The 16,133-nt window shown below is 41.8% G+C and overlaps 1 protein-coding gene across 3 annotated transcripts in view; it reads left to right on the top strand.

Moving 5' to 3' along the window:
- EXOC4 (exocyst complex component 4) overlaps positions 1–16,133 on the top strand; it is an 830,068-nt gene that overhangs the window by 766,752 nt on the left and 47,183 nt on the right. For 2 of the 3 annotated variants that reach the window (XM_049894654.1, XM_049894656.1), the window contains exon 17: positions 136–295. In XM_049894654.1, the coding sequence (XP_049750611.1) occupies positions 136–295 (160 nt within the window). Of the gene's footprint in view, positions 1–135; positions 296–16,133 lie in introns of those variants that run through there. The other variant, XM_049894657.1, reaches the window with a different exon arrangement.

Genomic DNA, 16,133 nt, shown 5'->3' with positions numbered 1-16,133 from the left:
GCCATCAGAGATGTGTGGTCCTTGATCATTTAAACTGTGGGGGATTAGAAGAGAAAAGCCTTGTGTGCAAGGGTATGCAGGATGGCACTCATCGATCTTCCCCTCTCTCCCCACTGCCCTCACATGACCCATCAGGGCTGGGACACCTGATCTCCTGCATCCTCATTAACAGTGCCCAGTACTTCAGGCGCATCAGTGAGTCCGGCATCAAGAAAATGTGCAGGAACATCTTTGTTCTTCAGCAGAATTTGACCAACATCACCATGTCACGGGAGGCTGACCTGGACTTTGCAAGGTAAGAGGGAAGGTTGGTTAGGCTCAGTTCCTGGTGCCAAAGTTAAGGCTTCACTGCCTATACAGTCATTTACAGTTTCTTAGGTACTTAAAAGTTTATTTAAAAAAAAAAAAAAAAAAGCCTTCTTTATGTCTTTTTCACCAAGGAAATGTCATTTAAATTTATACTAAAAAAGTTAATTAACAGATAGGTGTTCTTAGGTCGGAAACCCTGGTGGCATAGTGATTAAGTGCTACGGCTGCTAACCAAAGGGTCGGCAGTTCAAATCCACCAGGCGCTCCTTGGAAACACTATGGGGTAGTTCTACTGTGTCCTCTAGGGTCGCTATGAGTTGGAATCGACTCGACGGCACTGGGTTTGTTTTTGTTTTTTGGGGTTCTTAGGTCATAAAGAAGATAATTCTATAAAATTCTGTACCGGGTGCTTAATATTCCTTAGGCAGGTAGATTTTCCTGTTTTTCACCTACGTTCTGCTTGCTACAATATATTAGTAACTTTTTACTGACTGTAAAACTAATATATGCTCATTGCATAAAAGTGTAAGGTAAAATATAAAAAGGAATATAAACGTTACCCATAAACCACTAACCTAGAATGAGCCACTGTGACATTTGGTATCCTTTCTCCTGGCTTTATGTGTGTGTTGTATGTATATGTGCATATGATTTCTCTTTTTACAAAATTGGAACTATATTAATTTAGTTTTATATTCATTTATTGCATTTTCTTGTATCACGAATAGTCTCTGAAGACATGATGTCTCCCATGTCCATTAGTGTTCCTTGGAAACATTATTTTTAATGCCTGAATGATATTCCATGGCATAAACCATACCTTACCGTATTTATTTAATCACGTGTGGATTTTGGGGCATTTGGATTGTTTCCAGTTTTTCTCTCATTGTAAATAACACTGTGTTGAGCGTATTTTTACATGACTGTATTTCCTCATCTCTCCTGTTTTATTGCTGTTAAAATTCTCCTCTCATTGTTTTCAAACTGAGGAAGATGTTTGCTCATCACTATTTATGCCCACCCTTCAGATAACTGAAGAGTCGTCTTTAAATAGCATTTACACTTTCTCTTTTCTCAGTTTGCCCATCTTGGTTCTTAGTGTTCCTTTATGTAGGCCCTTTTACAAATTTTGGAGATAATTTTATTCTCTCTTCCTGTAGTCTCAGCACTCTCTGACCCTTACTTAAATCATCAGACCTTCAGTGCTTTAATGAAAGCGTAGACACTTTGGATGAAGACGGGTGATAATCATGGTTTTTGCTTGCTGTGTTGTCCTCGATGCCTCTCTGGATAAGTCCATCAGCTCCTTCATTTTCCAGAAACTTTTATGACTAGAAAATTCCCTGTTCTTAATACTCCAGAATGCTCCTACCTAACATTTAGTACTTCTGTGTCTATCCACTGGACTTTCTATTTCCTTGAGAAGTTCGGAAAATTTTGAAATAATTCTTGAGGCATTTAAGGGAATAATGAAATATTTTATTACTCAGACAATTTCAAGACATATATGCTAGGATCTTTTTTTTAATCGTATGGCCATGTATCCTCTTTGTTAACCTTTTTTCCTCCGGTCCGTTTGTTTCATGCTTTTCTGTCCTTCTCCTTCCCTATCTTTTTCTTCCTATTGTGGGGGCATGATTGTATGTGTGATTGTATGTATGTGTTCATTAAATTCCCTGTTTTAGGCTAAATTGTTGGAAAGCCTTCCTTGCTCTGATTAGGGAAACCAGGTGTGACTGAATGCTGCATTTATTTGGCTGCTCTTGTGGGGAATGATCTCATTATTAAATTAGTCTATTCATAATAACACCGACAAGGGGAAGTTAAGAACATGGAGGCCTGAGGAATACAGAGAACCATTACTAATTCTCTGAGGAACATAATTCCTAAATTCAATCATCCCTTTCTTTAATGATTTTTTTTTTTTTTAGCTGAAATAAATAAATTAACACAGTTTTTGGCAGACAGTTTGGGGCCTAACACGCAGTAAGAGAAACTGGCATCAGAGTAATGAAACGCTGACTAAGCAGTATTGAGGGTGGACCATGCGCCAATGAAGCATTTCTTCAGGAAATAATTGGATGGCAACTGAGTCATCCCTTTCAGTACTAGATTTGTGAATCATGCCCCCAAAAAACAAACTTGCCATCAAGTCGATTCCGCCCCATGGTGACCCCATGTGTTGCAGAACTGCTCCATAAGGTTTTCATGGCTGTAATCTTAACCGAAGCAGATCGTCAAGCCATTCTTTCACTATGCTGCTGGGTGGATTTGGGCCCTCAGCTTTTAGTTAATAATTGACCACAAACTGTTGCACCACCCAGGACCTTGAGTTGTAGTGGTCGAGCCTCTCCCAAGCGGTCACATCAGTGGATATGTGACCGCTTGGGAGAGGCTCGACCACTACAACTCTGTGTTCTTTTGCCACTTCCTATCAAATGGGTTATGAAAGGAAATAGGCTGGTATAAACATAGCACCAGATGACCCTGTCCTCCTGATCCTGGTTCAGACAACACCTCCTGTCTAGACTATAAGCACCAAGAAGCCGAGACTGTCTATCTGGAAATTGTCTGTCTGTTCCCTCCGTGTCTCGCTGAGCACCTGGCCCAAAGTAAGTGCTCATTATGTGTATTGAGTGAATGAATAGGCATCAAATCAAGGCCTATTTTGGTGTCAGTGAAGGGCTTGGATAATGACAAAGCTGAGTTTATTTGTCATGCCTTGAAGCTATAAGCAGTTGACGTGGGTCAATTTTCTTACAAGCTTATAGGACACACAGCATCTCTCATGCAGTCTTCTCTTGATTCTGAGAGCAGGAAGCATTACAAAGAGGAATAATGGATCCTTATTGTTCATCTTCTCTCCCTTTCCCGTTTTCTCTTGCTCTCACACGTACACACCTACATAGACACTTTTATAGCCTTATTTTTTTTTTTACTCCTTCTTTTTGGCAGGGACAGGTTTTGCAAAATGGGCTTCATCAATTCTACCAAATTCGAAGCTATGAAAAATAAATATAACAGCAATACCAAAATAACCAGAAATAATAGACTGCAGCGGTATGCCTCAGCATTTCTTAAGCGCTGTCTAATCAAACATGGACGGCATCTGTATTTCCAGCAAATCTCTGTAGGAATGCTATCTTCTAACACAGTAATTAATCACTAGTTGCCATGTGTCAGAAAACAGATTTAACAAGAAGTTGCAAGACTCTGGTAGCTTTTTACTTCTGTGGCCTTCCTGGCCAGTGGAAAACATAACATCCTTTCCGAAATAAAGGATCGAGGAATCTGGAGGGATGCCATTTGTGGTGATTTTTCTATTCACGGTATTTTTAAGTTGTCTGTCTCTTTGTGCGTACACCTATACTGCAACTGATCTCTAATAGGAAGATAAATCGTGGGCGAACAAAGGATCAAGACAACCGGTAACGTTCCCAGAATTACAGGGAGGTTCTGTCCTCTATGCTAATGATCACTTAAGCTCTGCCATGAGGTTGACCCTTCTGATCCCACTGTTGATTTTCAGACTCCAAAAGATACTTTGTCCTGGAAAATCACCACAGATTAACTCGAAAGTGAAGGCCTTTTCTGAGTGTGCTTGTTAATTCCCTGCATCAGAAGATCATCTTAACCTGAGCTGTCACGTGGTTTTCTAAAAGCGAGTCATGGAAGCCATCTAGGAGCCAGGCGGGGCATAATGGAGGAGGTTGGGATGGGCATTGAAGTCCCCCAGGCTTATCTGGAAACCTTTAGAGTTTAAGCGAAGCTATTATTCATGAAGAATACCCCAGAGTTTTCTTCCTAGCTGTCCCCTATGCACACACACACCGTTTTCCCTGTGTATCTGCCTCTCCCTGTTACAGATGCCTCTCCTTCTCCTTTATCTCTTCTGTTGCCTCGACTTCCTGCTTCCCCCCTTCAGGGCTTCATCTGACCTCGCTTTGTTTTTGTTTTGTTTTCTTTTTCATTTTGGTTTTCTTTAGACTGCTATCTCCTTCTTCAAATGGACAAGGATAAGGAAATGAAAGCTAAGATTCCAGAAGTGCTAAGGGGAGAAATTCTGACAGATAGGAAAGTTTCCTCGCCCTTTTATTCACTCATTCAACAAATATTTATTCAGTGTGTGTTCTCTCTAGGTCCTGCCCTCATGAAACTTGCAGTATTGTGGGGCAAGAAGGACAAAGTAATAAAAAAGTAAAATACAAAGTATGTCAGATGATGATATATGCTATGGAAAAAAATTATCTATGGGAAGGAGAACAGAGAGTACAGGTAATGATGATATATGCTATGGAAAAAAATTATCTATGGGAAGGAGAACAGAGAGTACAGGTAACAGTGGAGGTAATCTGCAGTGTTTCATAGCGTTTCATGAAACTCCTTAATGAGATGGTAACATTCGAGGGAGGGCCTGAAGGAAGAGTGGGAGCAAGCCATGTGGGTGTCCAGGGGAAGAGCATACCAAGAAAGAAATCTATGAACAAAGACCCAAGGGGAGGGCAATGCTTGGCATCTGAAGACCAGCAAGAAGGCCAGCCTGGCTGAAGTAGGGTGAGCAAGGAGGAGAGTAGTAGGAGATGAGGTTAAAATGAGGGGCTGAGATCTTGAGGACCGCTGTAATGACACTGGCTTTTACTCTGCATAAAGTAGGAAGCTGTTGGAGGGTTTTGAGCAGAAGCGTGCCATAATCTGACCTACGTCATAAAAGAGTCACTCTGGCTGCTATGTTGAAAATAGACATTTGGGGAGGTGAAGTGGCAGGCAAGGGCAGACACAGAGAGATCTGTTAGAAAGTTGTTGTGATAATCTAGGTGAAAGATAGTGGCGACTCAAACCAAGATGGTAGCACTGGAGGGGATGAGAATTAGTCAGATTAGGATATATTTTAAAGGTAGAACTGACAGGATTTACTGAAGAATTGAGGTGAGTTGTGAAATAAAGAGAGCAAGCAAAGATGATGACTCCATGGTTTCTTTTTATCTGAGCAATTCAAAGGATACAGTTTTCCTTTGCTGAAAATGAGCCAAACCTTGGGAAAGGCAGGTTGTTGGGGATGGAGAAGCAGTTGGGTCAGGGATATGATGAGTTTGGGTTTGGAAATGTCAAGTTTGAGGTGCCTATTAGATGTTCAAGTAGACATAAAACATAAGGAGCCGGATTTACAAATCCAGGTTTCAGAAAAGGGGTCCAGGCTGGAGATAGAAGTTTGGGATTCATCAGCATATAAATAACATTTAAAACCATGAGCAATGAGAGTTGAGACCGCATGGTAACACAAGTAGAGAAGAAGAGAAGCTGTCCAAGGATTGAACTTTGGGCTGCTCCACTGTTTCAATGTTGGAGTGCTGAGGAAGAACCAGCAAAGGAACCTGGAAGGAGCAGCCAATAAAGTAGAAGGACAACCAGGAGAGTGTCATGTCCTGGAGGTCACGTGAAGAAAGCATGTGCAAAGTAAGTGCCTTCATCTGTGTCAAATGGTGCTGATCAGTTCAATTAGCTCAGTACAAAGAGTTGGCCACTTGGGGGCTGGACAAGATGTCTGACATGCTTTGATCTGCATGCCTTTATTTTTCCTACAGAGCTTACCTAAAGTAGGAACAAGCTTCAGATATATGTGTTTAGGAACAGACTTCTCACACCCCAATTCCATGGTAAGGTCTGGTGTGTGCAGGGCAAATAATAATGCAGTTAGAGTGTTTCTAGTGTGATGTGCAAAAGATTGCATTGTCGGCCTCTCTTTTCTCATTGAACGGTCAGTAAGAAAGGCAAGCTCTTCCCAGTATAGGTCTTCATCATGTGTTTCCCGTGACAAAGCTCAGTTGTAACCACTCTAAAAGGATGCTAATGGGGTGGTTTTATTTTCAAAGACAAGCAACCTCTGCTGCTAGGTGCCCCATCCCTCCCTACCCCTGCTTCTCTTCCAGCAACACTCAGTTAGCTTTGGAGCTGTTCCTCTTATGTATAGTCACTTAACTATTGAAGCCTTGTGGTCTCTATTGTACCCATATGTAGGAACCTCTGCTCCATAGAAGCCAACAGAAAGTTCCCACCACTAGAGAAGGAACCATCTTGAAACCTGAGGGCAAAAGTAGGAAAATTGTTGCCTAGAGTGCCTCCTCAGGACATGGGTCTATGGTGAAATATGGTTGCCTCACCAACAGAGTCCAGAAATGTTACCTTCCAAGCCAGGAGTTTACACCATATATATTTAAGTCAAAAAGAAGTTGCATCAAGAAAGTGAAAAGATAATCCACAGAATGGGAGAAAATGTTTACAAATCATGTATCTGTTAAGAGACTCGTATCCAGAATATATAAACGAACTCTTACAACTCAATAATAAGAGGACAAATAACCCAACTTAAAAATAGGCAAAGGCACCCCAGTAACATGAGCACATCTAATGCCCAGATCTTGGTTTCCAGGTAAGGAACTAGAGGTCCTTGGAACAATGGTTTATTCTAGGAGCAGGAAATATATAAGATGAGCCTGGAGCATCTTGTCGTACCAAAAAAAAAAAAGAAAATAAGGAAGTACTAAAACACACACACATGCATACACTAATAGGGGTGTTTCATGGGGGCACAGGAGCCAACGGAGAGAGCTCCCAATGACCAAATCGGAAACAGTTTGAGCAACAAAATAAAGTAGTATTGGATTATAACCCAAAGTATAAAATAAATATTCATGAGTCCACACTGATATAGATGATTGAATACATTAAGAAATGGAGAAGAGACAAATCTCCTGTGCAGAACAATTCCAAATAAATTATGTAGATATTATATCCTCCAGGAGGGAGAGCATTATCCTTAAGCGTGGGCTGTACGCAGTGCCTTCCTTCCAAAGAGCACAGTATGGAAGAGGGGAAAAACAAGAGCAGCTTTACGGTGGAGAAATCTGACAAAAACTACCTCAACCAGGTAGTCAAGGTAAACACCAACAGACATAAATCACGTTGAGAGTTTGTACCATTGATATGGTGTGACGAAAATGGTACTTTACCTCTGTCATCTTCCTCCCAAAAACCCGTAACTCCAACCTAATAATGAGAAAAACATCAGACAAATTCCAGTGGAGGAGCAGCCTACAAAATACCTACAACTGTCAAGGACATGAGAAGCAAGGGAAGTGTGAGAAACTGTCACTACCAAGAAGAGCCTAAGGAGATGTGATAAACTAATGTAAGGTGGTATCCTCAAGGAGATCCTGAAAAAGGTCATTGGGTAAAAATTAAGGGATTCTAAATAAACTGTGGACTTTAGTTAATAATAATATGTCACTCTTAGTTCATTAGTTGTCACAAATGCACCATCCTAATGTAAGATGTTAATAATAGAGAAACGGGGTATAAGGGGTATATGGGAACTCTCTGTACTATCTGCTCGATTTTTCTGTAAATTTAAAACTGTTCTAAAAGGATGTTACTTTTAAAAAAAATAGGCAAAGGATTGGAATACAGTTGACCCTCTATTTCCATGGGTTCCATATCCGTGGATTCAACCAACCACAGATCAAAAATATTTGGAAAAAAAAGAAAGTTCCAAAAAGCAGAACTTGAATTCACCGTGTGTCGAGCACCCTGCAGAATCCACACAAATGAAGTGACATGTAGGCATCCCCTGCTGTAGCCTCCCGCCATTTAACAGACTCTCGGTCTCACCCCAGCACTCGTTGTTAGAGCATCGTTCACCTTGTGTCTTGTTCGTTGACTACGTGTGTGCACCCACGTAGTGAAATAATGACTCCTAAAAAGCAATGACATGGTCAGAGCAATCCCTCAAAGGCTCAGTGTGGGGGGGTTGAAGAGAGCAAGGGGAAGGAGTTTTAGGCTAGTAAGGGATGGCTGGCTAGCTCTGTAAAGCACTACAGCCTCCAGAACTTCAAGGTCATGGGTGGATCTGCGTCGCTGATGCCCAGGAGGCCTCAGTGTTCCCAGAGGCGCTCAAGAAACTCAGAGAAGAAACAGGCTCCCTTCCAGAAGAATCTTCAGTTGTGATGAAACAACTATTTCCATAGCATTTATATTGTATTAGTTACTATAAGTAATCTAGAGATGATTTAAAGTATACAGGAGAAGGTGGGTAGGTTATATGCAAATACTACACCATTTTATATAAAAGACTTGAGCACCCATGGGTTTTGGTACCTGCAGAGAGTCCTGGAACCAATCGCCTGTGGATACTGAGGGGCAACTGTAGACCGTTCTCCAAAGAAGTATACAGATGGTCAGTAATCACATGAAAAGATGCTCAAAATCACATCATTAGGGAAATGCAGATCAAAACCGCGGTGAGATAACACCTCATAGCCACTAAAAAAACTAGGATGGCTATAATCAAAAAAAAACAGTATAGCCACCGTGAGATCCCACCTCATAGCCACTAGGATGGCTATAATCAAAAAAGACAATAACATGTTGGTGAGGATGAGAATTTGGAGCCCCCAGACATGGCTGGTGGGAATATAAAATGGTGCAACTACTTGGCAGTTTCTCAAAAAGTTAAAAATAGCATTACCAGGTTGTTGTGTGCTGTCAATTCCAACTCACAGCAACCCTGTAAGACAGTAGCACTGCCCCATAGGGTTTCTTAGGCTGTAATCTTTACAGGAGCATATCACTGGCTCTTTTCTTCCACATAGTGACTAATAGGTTCAAACCACCAACCTTTCAGTTAGCAGCCAAGCACTTAACCATTGCACCACCAGGGCTCCTTTAGAGTTACCATATAACCTAGCAATTCCCCTCCTATTTATGTACCCAAGAAAAATGAAAGCATACATCTACCCAGATGTCTATCAGCTTGTGGATAAATAAAATGTAGGAAACCCATAGAGTGGGTATTAGTCAGGCACAAAGAGAAATGAAGTACTAGTACATGGATGAACCTTGGAAATATTGAGTGTAAGAATAAGAAGTCAGACACAAAAGAACACACACTGTCTGACTGCATTCATATGAAATTTTCTGAATAGGCGAACTCACACAGACAAGTAGAATAGCGGTTACTTATGATATGGGGTTGGGGAGGACAAGAAGGGGAAGAATGGAAACTGACTGCTAATGCATATAGGATTTTTTTTTAAGGGGGATAAAAATGTTCTGGCATTAGAGGTAATGGTTGCATAGTCCTGTGAATATACAAAAAAAAATTAATTTCGCACTTTAAATGGGTGAATGTGAATTGTACACTCACATTTTTTCGTTGTTGTTGTTTGAAAGAAAGAGAGCGAGTACAGAGAGATTGAACTTTAAAGCTTCCAAAGTCCTAAGTTGTATTTCATAGGAACTAAATATCCCAACTTTTACACCCACGTTGATGGTGGAACATTGTAAAGGAAATCTCTAAGTCTTGTTGAGTTTCCCTAATCTGTCCTGGGAGGTAGGAGAACAAGGAAGAATTTTTGGAGAAAGAGCTGACGCCTAATGCTGGACTTCATACAGGGTGGGGAGAGAGCCATTTCAAACAGAAAGGGCTCTTCAGGGTGACTGGCAAGGAACATAGTGGTAATGAGATTGAAGGGAAGTTGGAGCTGGCTAATAGTAAATAAGCTGGGCACAAATGCCACCTGATCAGAGGCCTGCCCTCCTAAACTTCAAAAGCTGCCTCCCTCCCCTACCAGTACCCAATTCTCCTTACCCTGGTTTATTTTATCATAGCACATAACAACACCTGATATATTTTATCTTGTTTATTTGTTCCTTATCTGTCTATCCCAAGTAGAATGTTAGCTCCATGAGGCAAGGACTTTTTTTGATCACTGTCATAGCCCCGTAGTCTAGAACAGTACCTGACGTGTAGTAGGCACTCAACAAACGTTCATGGAGTAATAAAGTTAAGATGCTGGAACTTCATGCTGTAGGTAACCGAAGGGTTATAAGCACAGGAGCAAAATGGTCAAATTTGTATTCTAAGTAGGTTATTTTAGCAGCTATGTAGGAATTGGATTTGAGGGAGATAAAACTGGAGTCCTTGCAGACCCATTGGAAGGTGTTTGCTAGAAGAGAGATGTGGAGGGCCTGAACTGGATCACGGCCGATGGGGATGGAGAAGAGGGGACAGATTTGACAAGTATTAAGGAGCTAAAATTGGCAGGTTTGGAGAGTGATTGAATAGGAAGGGTGAAGAAGACAACAGAGTCAAGGAAGAGAGGTGAATTAAACAGTAAGCAAGGTACACACGGACTTAATTGTGTTTACTTACTAATCTGTAGTGCACAGTTTCACATGGGTCGTACCACATGTTTGATGTGTTGAAAAACAGGTAAAATTGTGTACTGCAGATCAGTAAGTAAGCACAAGTAAGCCCACGCATACCTTGTTTATTGGGTAATCCTTCCCTGAGGACCATGCATGGGTGTCTACCTGAGTTATGATGCCATCACGTAAGATAAGCCTGCAGGAGTATTGAGTTACCTAGTACTACTTTAACAAAAAAAAGCCACAAGTGGGTGGCTTTGAAAAACAGAAATTTATTTTCTCATAGTTAAGGAAAGTAGAAGTCTGAATTCAGGCTGTCGGCTCTAGAAGAAGGTCCTTCTTTGTCTCTCTCAGCATCTAGTAGCTGCCACCACTCCTTGGCATTCATGTACTTGTAAACGGCCTCACATAGATGTCTGTCTTTCCCCTGTGTGTCTCTATTCTGCTTTTTTTATAACTCGGAAGTGATTAGGTTTGGGACCCACCCAACTCTGGTATGGCCTCATTAACATAACAGAAGAAAACCCCTATTTCCAAACAGGATCACATCCACAGGTATAGGGGCCAGGACTTGAATTCATGTTTCAAGATGGACAAAATTTAATCCACAGCAGGAGGGAGGAGAAGGTTTGTGGAGAGAAGATCATCAGTGGATGTGGTGAGTGTAAGTCTGTGGAACTCCCAAGACGAGATGTCCAGTACGCAACTGGATACATAAGCTGGAGCCTTGGGGAAGAGGCCTGGATAGGACAAACAGACTCGGGGAATCACTAGCACGCAGATATTTGAAGCCATTTGAGCAGATGAGAAGCACTGTAGATGGACAACAATCCTCTGGAGAATACTAGTATTAAAGGATATGAGGAGGAAGAGAAACCCCTGAAGAAGATAGGGAAGGAGTGGCTCCGTAGTGGTGGGAGAACTGGAAGAGGACAGTGCACAAAAGCCAAAGAGTGTACATGGCCACATTGCTGACAGCTCTGAAACGGTCCTGTCCCATGAATTTATATTGCATCTTTCTTCCCAAAAAACTAAAGCATTTTCTCATCTTAACTTCTCCAACTCATCTTTGAGGTAAACCGCACAGTTGTCTTCCTCAAGAAGACAGAGTGACAGAGTCAGTGTAGAAACTAAACATACCAGTGCAGACCCCTGCTTTATCCTTGACCTTGTACCTTCTCTCAGGCCAGGAGTGACCCCTGGCATGGCTGAGAATGTGGAATTCCTCCCAAGGGAGCTGTTTCGGTAGACTTATTTCCCACAAACCTATCACACTGGGAACATTACTTTGGTTTTCTACAGGAAAGGTTATTATGGGTTTTCCTATTTGGAGTGGCCAGGATGCATTGTGAGAGAGAGGGATTAGCAGTGGCATGCTGCCACCTACTGGAAGCACCCTGAAACATCCAGAGAGATGAATACCTGTAGGCTCTGAAACCCTTTTTTCTGCATCAAGAGTGGTACTGCACCTGAAGTAGACTTCAGGGGTAACTGAGCTGAAAATATTACCACCTCTCCATGAAATAAAATATCTTTTGATTACCTTGTTAGACGTACAGTTTTGTTTCTGAGAAAGAAACAAAATATTTTGCACATCCTTTTCTGTTTCTTGTTTTCCCAGCTTTATTCTGCCATTGATTGTATCTGCTATTCCAATTCCAGGTGAACCATTCTGTCCCATCCTCTAACTATAACACGCCAGTTTTGAGATATTTGAAGTAAGATTATTTACCATGTGGATTTGTGGTTAATTTTGTAGGCAGGAGTCGTCTGATGTCAAAACTTCTTTTAATGATGCTGCCCCTGAAAATTGTGTTGGGAACACCATCTCTTGCATTTAATGGCTATGCGGAACTAGCCCAGACCTTCCTAGGAGCCAGGGGAAACGGGCAAACACGATGGGCTGCCTAGCGTTTGTTCTCTGATAGGTGGAAATGTACCAGTCAGTAAAATTTCTTAGCAACACAAAAAATTTTATGGCCTGATCTCTGAGAGAATTTTCTTAAAGATTTGTATATACATATATTTAAATCACGTCACATCTCTCTAGTTAATTATGCCTTCATTTGCCTTTGCTATCTCATTTCTAAGGAGCCCTGGTAAAGCAACAGATAAGCGGTCAGCTGCTAACCAAAAGGTTAGTGGTTCAAACCCACCCAGCAGCTCTGTGGGAGAAAAACCTGGCCATCTCCTTCTGTAAAGATTACAGCCAAGAAAACCCTATGGGGCAGCTGTACTCTGTCACATGGGGTCGCTATGAGTCAGAATCAACACCACCACCACTTCTGACCATACCATTTTCTACTGATCTCCTTTTTCCATTTAAACAATTAATTGATCTCTAATTGTCTTATCTGGGTGGACTCCCAGAAGGCAGGTCAGCTTGCCTTGCTGGTCCACATATACCCCAGAGAGTAGCCCAGGACAGCGAGGCTCTCAAAAATATGTGAATAGTTGATGCTTGATTTCTCATGAACACGTAAGTGTATCTCATGTGTGGCATTTTGTTTAAGTAAGACTTCTTTTGATTATGTGCAGTTAACATCACCATACTTTGTACATATATAATATCAACATGTAGTTTAGGGGTCCTCGAGACTGTTGGTAGGCAGTGGCAGTCTTCCCTTTTAGCACATAATACGCTAGAGTTGGCATGATTCCAAGATTAGCATGGATGGCGGGTATTATTGTTTCTGGTAAAGATCCCAAAGAACAGAAATCAGAACTGACTTGTCCAAAATCGCTCATCACATTGAGCTGTTTATATACCCTGCACCACCTCTGTAGTCATCAGAGTTAGGAAATTGAATTAACTCACCCACTGAGGCCATTTTTCTGCCAGGGAAGGATTGCGTCATACTGAAAAGACATTAAGCTTGTTCTTTGACTAAATCCGAGAATGATCAATTACTGGCTTTATTAGAATTCTTACTGAAAAACTTGAAGCCGGAAGCTGACCTTTCTTATTTTCTAAATAAAGATGTAGCATTTAAATGTTTGTGCTTAAAAGGAGCAGACGGGCACAGTTGCCATAGTTTTAACGGCAGAGCTGCAACCCCTAAGACAAGAGCAAGACCAGACTTCCTGCCCAGCTGCTCTGTCACCCGTTTTCTCACTCCATCCTGTACAAAGAGCCCTTTTCCCACATTCCCACCACCCATATTGCTTAACACCCTTTGTCAGTCTAGACAGAACAAGACGAAATTCTGCAGGGAGCCCGAATGCCACAGGGAACTCTATGGTCAACCAGAGTCTCTTTTGCTCTCTAAAACCTTCACTGATGGGTCTGTCCATATCGATTTCTTTCTTCATAATGCTTTTTTCTTCTGGTTTTCTGTACTCTGAAATTCGTGCCTGATTCCATGGCATATTCTTTGTTTTCCCATACTTTAGTATTTTACTGCTCTGCTTTCTATTAGCATACTCTCTCTTTCCACTCAGCTAGGAGGTTCCTGTGGCTCCCGACTCTGGCTGTGTCGTGGTTGTTTTTAGTTTCTGGGTGTTTGGTTTTTGTGTTTGTTTTCCTTTACTTCTCTGTAATAGACACATGGTCCACCATCCATAGTCTTTACAACTGTGATTTGGGTTTCATTGTATGTTTGGCGTATATGAATTTCCATGTATGTTTCAGAGAACATCTTCAGCCAAATGCAGATAGGTTGCCAAGAAGGTGTTCATGTACCCAGCCCTGCAGACCTTTGACTTCAAACTGTTACTCTGGAACAAGGACAGTTTCCAGAAGCCAAGTCATGTTAGTGTCAATTTTTAGATGCCTAAACTGGTTATTTCCTTTCAGTGATGGTGATGATATTCTAGCATTAAAAATAAGAGTAATTATCTTTACTATCATATAATTGAACTTACTATATAACATAAATTGTGGTAAATGCTTTATCTACATTGGCTAACCAAATTCTTCCTGAAACTCTATATGAAACTATGTTACCACATTCTAGAGATGCAGAAAAAAACTCCATTTCCATAATACATAATATATGCATCTACACAATATACATAATACATCGCTTCTAGTTACATAATAGTACGAGTCAGGACTCAGACTTAGGTCTGTCCAGCTTCAAAGTCCAGGTGTACTCTTAACTCAGGGCTGTTGTTTTGGTAAATATTGGGTCTTTGTTTTGTTTTGTTTAATTAAAATATGGTTTCATTTTTCAATCAAGCACTTGGCTCTTGAACATTTTCTTTTCCTTTATTTTTTCTGGTTGTGTGTCTTTTCCCCTTGATTTCCATTGAGCTCTGACCTCTGGCAGTTTTAATTAGCGTTAATTAGAGTTTCTCTGTAGAAGCTCTGTAGGCTCCTCCTCCAGGGCTGTGTTCTGGGCTGGTTTTGCTCACCCTGAGGTGCCCCGTGCTGCTCGTTGGTCGTCTGCTGGCCAGCCCAGTGACCATCCTGGGGCAGTAGCACTTAACACCCAGGACCGTTCTCTTGGAACCACAGCACAAATTAGAGCAAATACACGATTCCCATCACTGAAGAACTCTGTCATTAATCCCAGATAAGTACATCTGCACTTTGAAGAAAATAAGCAGCTTAACCGCGTGGTCCTCAAAGGCTGTCGTTGGTGTTGGTGCCGTCAAGTCGATGCTGACTCGTAGCAGCCCCGTGTGACAGAGTGGAACTTCCCGATAGGGTCTTCTGTGCTGTGACCTTTACAGCAGCAGATCACCAGGTCTTTCTTCCGCAGAGCCACTGGGCGAGTTCAAACCACCAACCCTGGGTTAGCAGCAGAGCGTTTACCTGTGGCCCCTTCAGTTGCACTTCTTTCTTGTCCTTTTTATGCCCTCTAAGGAAACTCTGTGGCGCCGTTCTACTCTGTCCTGTAGGGTCGCTATGAGTCGGAACCGACTCGACGGCACTGGGTCTTACTGGAAGGCTAGAAGAAGGAGCCCTGGTACACAGGGGTTAAGCACTTGGCTGTTAAACAAAAAGTTAGCCAGTCGAACCCACGAGCAGGGGAAAGATGGCAGCCTACTTCCGTAAAGATTACAAGCAGTCTCCAGGTTACGAGTGAGATCTGTTCCTGTGTCTTTAAGTTGAATTTGTAGGTTAAATCGTAATAGGTGCATACGGTTCTTATTTAGCCCAAAATACTTTAGTGAAACCTTTTCAGTGATTTAAAAGCTGCATGTGCAGGAAGTGAAGGGAATTGTGATGAAGAATTTGTTGCAAGTAGGGGTTGGTTCAGCCCTTTCAAAGTGAGGGCAAATTTACATAACATTAAAGGACAAGTACTAGTTGTCCTTAAGTCAGACAATAACCCAGGGACTGCCCGTTTGGCCTTGGAAACCCATGGGGGCAGCTGTACTCTGTCCTATAAAGGGTCACTATAAGTCAGATTTGACTCAATGGCATACAACAACAAAAACAAGGTTTGTTCTTGTTAGATGCCATCGAGTCAGTTCAGACTCATACTGACCGTGTACAACAAAACAAAACATTAGCTGGTCCTGTGTCATCCTCACAGTCATGTTCGAGATCGTTGCAGCCACTGTGTCAGTCCATCTCCTTAAGGGTCTTCTTCTTTTTCACTGCCCCTCTACTTTGCTAAGTATGATGTCCTTCTCCAGGGACTGGTCCCTCCTGATAACATGTCCAAACC

Source organism: Elephas maximus, chromosome 8 (genome assembly GCF_024166365.1).
Source record: "Elephas maximus indicus isolate mEleMax1 chromosome 8, mEleMax1 primary haplotype, whole genome shotgun sequence".
Lineage (NCBI taxonomy): Eukaryota > Metazoa > Chordata > Mammalia > Proboscidea > Elephantidae > Elephas > Elephas maximus.
The sequence above is the reverse complement of the archived record's forward strand: the minus strand, read 5'-3'. Positions and strand labels throughout refer to the sequence as shown.